The 6,590-nt window shown below is 46.2% G+C and overlaps 1 protein-coding gene across 2 annotated transcripts; it reads right to left on the reverse strand.

Moving 5' to 3' along the window:
• Positions 1–1,166: 1,166 nt before the first annotated feature.
• LOC117592255 (aquaporin AQPcic) lies at positions 1,167–5,431 on the reverse strand. Of its 2 annotated transcripts, none has more exons than XM_034285894.1 (5): positions 5,226–5,431; positions 2,360–2,586; positions 2,164–2,307; positions 1,536–2,052; positions 1,167–1,461 (listed from the first exon to the last, which is right to left on the reverse strand). In XM_034285894.1, exons 2-4 carry the CDS (start codon positions 2,549–2,551, stop codon positions 1,582–1,584), a joined length of 807 nt encoding a protein of 268 aa, XP_034141785.1. In that variant the 5' UTR covers positions 2,552–2,586; positions 5,226–5,431; the 3' UTR covers positions 1,167–1,461; positions 1,536–1,581. The 2 variants fall into 2 exon arrangements, with proteins under 2 accessions (XP_034141785.1, XP_034141786.1); XM_034285895.1 differs by having other exon boundaries at positions 1,630–2,052; positions 5,226–5,429.
• Positions 5,432–6,590: the final 1,159 nt, after the last annotated feature.

Here is a 6,590-nt window from a genome sequence, read left to right on the forward strand (position 1 = left end):
CTAGCTAAATTTAGCACAATTTGCCGCCAATATTGACTCCACTGCAGTAGCAGCTAAGCCTCTCGCTCAACCCCATACAGCAGTGGCTGCCTCAGTGCTCTCAACCACTGCAGCCCCGAGGCCCGTAAGTGGGTCAGAGCAGAGTGCGCGGTTCAGTGGCCTCCTTGCTGCCGTTCAACAAGTGTCCTACACTGCCGCTGATCGCATTTCAGGGGCCATTTATCACATATTAATGGCCGAGTAACGAGCTAATTGCATAGATGCTCACATGCAGGCATTCAAAGGGGGACTGGCGGGATTCTCCCTCTCGAACTCTCTGGCTTCAATGTGGTCCACTCCGGGTAGTTGTGGCCTTTAATTACTTGCCTGGTTTCCTTGGCTCCTAACTGAATTAGTGTGGCATTTTATTGGGTGGACATAGGCCGTGCCGCGACACGCTTGAGTATTGATTTTTGAATGATGTTTACACCGTGCTGCAGCACAGCTCTCACGCTCGCCCTCTCTCCACTTGCCACTTGCCACTTGCCACTTTCCACTTTGGTTTTCCCCTTCTCAGCTGTCGCTTAGTTCTCGTTTCATAATAAGTTTTGCAACGATTCTGCAGCAACGTGGAAGTGACGGCTTGGGGAATCCAATCCAATTTGCAAGCGCTCGCTCGATTTTCCCTTCATTTATTTATGATTTCAATTTGTTCGCTCTTGCGGGCCAAGCCTCACATTGAATTTCGTATTGATTTGGCGCACAAACACTTTCGGGCCTTGCCTTTCCAGGGCCTGATTTTCCCTTAAATTTCTTTGAAATGCACTCGAAACACTGACGAATCGTTGGCTGCACTCATTTGTGAAATATTTCAATTGATTCAACGATTTTTTGTTTGCTAATTTTGCACGTTTTCACGTTTTCACGTTTTTCCTTTTTTTTTTGTGTTGGTTCTTTTCGAGGGCAACGGCAACACGCAACGGCAATGACAGCGACAACGACGACTGCGGAGGTGTGCGGATTTTCCGATTTTCCGATTTTCCGATGTCTCCCCTCGGCGCCTTTTTTGACACTTTTGGCGCATGACGCTTCAGACGCACGCGCCCAGTGTTGGAAACTGTTCGAGTGGTAAGCTTTTAGCATAAGCTTTTGAGCGCGCAAAAGTTTTGAATGGGGAATGAAATGAATTTGGTTGGATAAATTCCAATAATTGTTTCCATTTTATTGCGAACATTTACTGCTCTTGTGGCTGATGTTGCAGCACTGCTTACGAGTATTAGTTACATAAAAAATGAACATTTTGCATAAATAAATACATAAATAGACAGGCACGGGAACACGGAAATACATGAGAGTAGACATTGAAATTGAATGAGTAATTGGACCCTCCTCCTTGGCTCTGGCGGCATACACTGCCGGCGCTTAAGATCCTTTGTGCGTGTGTCCTTAAGCATAATCCCGTGTACCCTCCAGCTTGCGCAACTGTGGGGAGAGGGCAAAACCAAAACCAAAGAGACAATTAGCTTAGGCTACTTCAATGGCCAAATCGTATTTACAATGTGTATATGAGTGGGTGTGTGTGTGTGTGTGTGTGTGTGTGTGTCAATAGAAGTATTCTTCGCTCCGGGCGCCTTTCAATCTGACTCTCACCTCACGTTCATCGGCATGCGTGCGATACTTATCGGCCGCCTCTGCCGTCTTCGGTGGGGGCTTTGCCTCCAGCACCTGTGTGTAGAGCAGCGCCGCGGCCACGCCCCCCAGCACTGGTCCAGCCCAGTACACCCAGTGGGCACTCCAGTTGTCGGTGGCAAAGGCTGTGCCCACGGTGCGTGCCGGATTCATGCTGGCGCCCGTATAGCGAATGGTGCCCAAGTGGCCCAAGGTCACGGCCATGCCAATGGCCAGCGGCGCCGTGTAGCGGGAGTCGGGCTTGTGGGGATCGCAGGCCCCGAACACGGTGAGCACCAGCAGCAGTCCCAGGAAGAACTCAATGCCCAGGCCCTGCAGCTCGGTGATGTTCTCCGCGAGACTCGTGTGCCCCAGGCCATTGTAGTAGTCCCTGTCGATGAGGGTCTGTGAATGAAATTTACAGATTTTACAGGCCACATGTAACGTCTGTTTAGGTTGCTCTTGGGAAAACATTCTTGAGCTTGCTTAAAGTTCATGGCTTAATCCTTTACTCACCCGCACAGCTGCTGTGCCCGCAATGGCGCCCAGACACTGGAAGACAATGTAGAACAGGGCACGCAGAAAACTGATGCGTCCGGCGACGAGCATGCCCACAGTTACGGCAGGATTCACATGTCCACCACTCAGGTGACCCACAATCTGAAATGCAACAAATATTATTAACAAACTAAAGCTATGAGCTGCCACTCACCGTAATGGCCACAAAGATGGCCAGGCCAAAGGCCAGCGCCTTGAAGGTGCCATCCTCCACCTGTGTGCAGGCGCCGCATGCAAACAAATTCAGTATGAGTGTGCCCAGGAACTCGCCAATGAGGGCCTGCCACAGACGCAGCTCCTTTGACTTGAGCTCATTGAGGCCCAGCGAGTACTCGAATTTTCCCATCTTCTGCACGCAACGTTCCAACTTGGAATGACGAGCTGCAACAACACAGAGCAGACACTTTGCTTTACACGTAATTAATTCCCCACAGTCCGCATTCGGAAATGGATATGGCCCTGGCTGTGTATGGATTAAGTGTGGAAATTAGGATTGTTGGGCTGTTGGGTGACAGTTTCGTTGGCTGCGCTTCCGTTCCAAACGAATTGACGCCTGCAATTTTGTCTGCCATAAATATGTGCGGAAACCTGCGATTAATTGGGGCTCTCTTATCGGCCACAAGTCGTTCAATTGAGGTAAATATTTAAGCAACAGCAAAACGTGAACAACACTTGAGAGAGAGAGAGAGAGAGAGAGAGCTGGAGGGGGACTTGGCATCACTGGGGATTCTGTTTGCTCTGCGGCTCGACACTCTTATAAGGCACATTGCGGTCACGAACAATTCTGTCAGTCAGTCACTCCCAAAAATGGGCTGAAACTCGTTGACCATGCCCACCCCACACACACACACACACACAAATGTATTTATATTGTATTTGTAATTTGTGTTTGCCATCAATCAGCGTTCGTTTCAATGTTAATTCCCATTATTGGGAGGCCTTTTCTTTAATGCAATCTTAATGAATTCTTGTTTTACTTGCGTCAGCCACTGATAGACCACCAATCTATGATACTTTTTTAATTGAAACTGGATGAGCAGATAGCAAATTGGCTGTTGACTTAAGGTTGGGACCAGCCCACAGCCCACAGCCCACAGCCCACACACAGTCGTTTGCATTGACTGAAAATATTGCTAGGCATTTGTCATCGCTGCTTGTTAATCATCGTACATTGTGGAGTAAATTATTTATTCTAAAGTTAATTAGTTAATCCCATGTGGGATTGGGATGAGTTGTGCAGCAGAAATGTTGGAAAGCAATTAGAAATCTATGCACAATTAATCAGCCTTGATTAAAGTTTGCTTAGCGTTTGTTTTCGGCCAGCTTAAGTGATAATAGAATTGCAATTTATGGACGAGACGATAAGCGGCGGCGGCTATAATTGGAAATTTAAAACCTTAAAGCCTTAAAGTTTGCACGCCACTTTCTGTGTGTTGTTCCAGCCAACGCGATTATTTCAATCGCATTATGGAATTCACGGTGGCGCATTGGTAATGGGGCGAGTGTCCGAGTCCGTGCCAATTCGCGCAAATATCGGGAACAATAAAGCAAAAGTTTGCTCAACAAATTAGCACAAATGGCGAGAACAAATCACACACACACAACATTTCACACAAATTGCTGCACACACTCCATTGAATGGGCCAGCAAAAATGCATTTTGACGCATTTCAGCCTTTTGACGGCATTTCAGTGGCATGCAAAACGTGTACGAATATACTCTCGGGATGTACTCCAGGTTCATGAACCTAAACTCGAACTGAACCCCAACTCAGGAACTGAACTCGAAAGTGCCTTATGGAGTGGCGTCGATCGCCATTCAATTAAATTATACAAATGTCGTTAAGGGAAAAACAAATAATTAAAGAGATAAAACACCGCAGATACTAACTGAGGGGCATAAATCTTACGGCTGATGACGCAATGTCTTCGGCACAGGTGTCAAAAATGGTACAAGTAGGCCTTTGGCTTGTTTGGAATTTATAATTCAAATATATGTATGCCGGGGGAATGGCTAAAGAAGTTTGCCTGTAGAGTGTATTTTAGCTCCAGGCTCGATCAGATATGACCAGTCGCTTCGGTTGTCAGTCTCTCGAGGCCCAGCCTCAATTGTCGGCTGTCGGCTGTCTGCTGCTGATGGCATGCACCGATATAGACATTCGCAATTGTTGGTCGCAACTTTGTCACTTAAAAAGCCATAAAACTTAGTTAACTGGCATTGGTATGCAGCCATCGAAACCGAAGCTAATGTTAAACGGCAAACTCCTACACGCTGCCACAACTCCCACACAGACTGATCGCAAATGGTCAGCGGTTTGGTTAAAGGGTCGATCCACTTATGAAATCATTTCACTTGCTTCAAATTGCTGAGCAGCAAAGCAGAAAATTGTAACCAGCAGCCCATCAATCATCAAGCACGGGTGTCATAGCCGCACCGAGAAGAGAACCCCCGCGGGCGATTAGCCTTAACATTACCATAACATGGCACGGCATGGCTGTACTGTACTGTAGCTGCTCTCTGCTCGTAATTAAATCAGACAATAGAAAATGTATATAGAAATCTTAAAAGCTTATATAGATTACACGACCGAATCATTTCACGCTACGCTGAGCTCAATGCTAAAACACAAAGTCGCAAAATTCTATATTTTGGCAGCCACCACTTTCCTTTCGCTTTTTATTTCCCCACAATCCACAAAGATCAAGAGTAAATTTCTATATAAAATGTAGCTATACTTTTACGATTGACACATGCTGCACAATTCGGTGGATGATCTTGTCATATGTTTAGTCAGTCAGTCGTTTGGGGAGGGGGTTGGGTACGGCAAAGAAAGGCCAACTGAGCAAAGAGATAAAAGGTAGAGATGGACACGCATGGAGGAAGGGGAAGGGGAAGGGGAACTTCTAAGCGGAGTGGCAAAAATGAACGAAATAAGAACGAAGGAATTGAAATAACAGCACATGCTGGCCGTGGACTACAGTGGAGACTGGTCACTGTGCTATTAACTAATAGAAGTTTACCTTGTTTTTGTTTTTGTTTGGCACTTGGCACCTTTGCACTCGCTAACAGCTTCACTTCGACACTCCACAGCAAAAGGTCACTCACAGACGCTGACACTGACTGGACGATGAAAACAAAATGCAAGTTACTTTCAATTTGGGAAAAGGAATCGGTTCGCTTGGAGGCGATCCGCGCACTTGGACTCGACGAAAATGAATGCGCGCCAGCATTAAAATCAAAAACAAACGAGGCCCCCCCGAAAAGACAAAACGAAACGAAACGAAACGAAACGATGGAGACGACGACAACGACGACGGAACGGTGGCCGACGACGTCATTGATCGCGAGGGCAAAGAGTCAGCGGCTGACTCTCTCGCTCCCGTTCCAAGCAGGCATTAGCAGTGCACTTCATGCTAATCATAAAAGGAGAGTCAAAGCTTAAGCTACGGTTGGATGGAAGCGAAGTTCACCCCTTGAGCTATGGCTTAGCCGGGACACAAACCAAAGCAAATAGCAATTAAAACATTAAATCAAATCAGCTGAAAGTAATTGAAAAACATTTTATGGCATGCAAATATCAATTGTGAAATTGATACAAGCAACCAAACAGCCCATCCGGGCTGGATCCAACCTTCTCATGAACGTCAGCAGGTGACGTTTGCTGAAAATTTTCCATCTATCGCTTATCATTGAGCCAGAAATCATGTCTTTTCTTAATTAATTTAGGGCCCAACGACACCACCGCACTGGCGAGAGCCATAAAACCTTTCCATATTACTTGGCAAATTGCGGTGCATAAAATCAAATCACAGCAAAGCAAATTAAATTCACTTCACTTTAATGACAGATTGTACTCTATTGATGACAGTGAATTGTAACCATAAAATATATATTTAATTTGTGTAAGTATTTACGAGTCTTTGTAGCATATCTAAGGGGCATGACTTGGTAAAACGAAGCACACTTTTATGAGGTACTGTCCGGCATGTAAGCAACGTGTAGAATCCGCCTCTTACACGACGAGGCAGTCAACCGGCAATATTTTACACTCAGTATATTCTGGCACTCCCGCGATTTGCCTGTGAAAAATCCACTCAAAAACCCGCCATTAGATAGGGATCTAATTTCTAATTTCCACAAATTCATATATTCCTCTGAGTGCAGTGCAAAAAGCTAAAATCAAAACCACATTTCATTGTAAAGAAAATGTATGCCCCGGCTGGCTACACTTGACACCTGACAGGACCAACGCCCACTCTTGAGAGACGGACACGAAAGGCCGTCCTTGACCGTCCTTGCCATGACATTGCGCTCCATTTGCATACAGGACCGTAAGCGTAATCCCCGTGGGCAGGACGGACCCCTCCTCACTATGAAATATGGCA

Source organism: Drosophila guanche, unplaced genomic scaffold (assembly GCF_900245975.1).
Source record: "Drosophila guanche unplaced genomic scaffold, DGUA_6, whole genome shotgun sequence".
NCBI lineage: Eukaryota > Metazoa > Arthropoda > Insecta > Diptera > Drosophilidae > Drosophila > Drosophila guanche.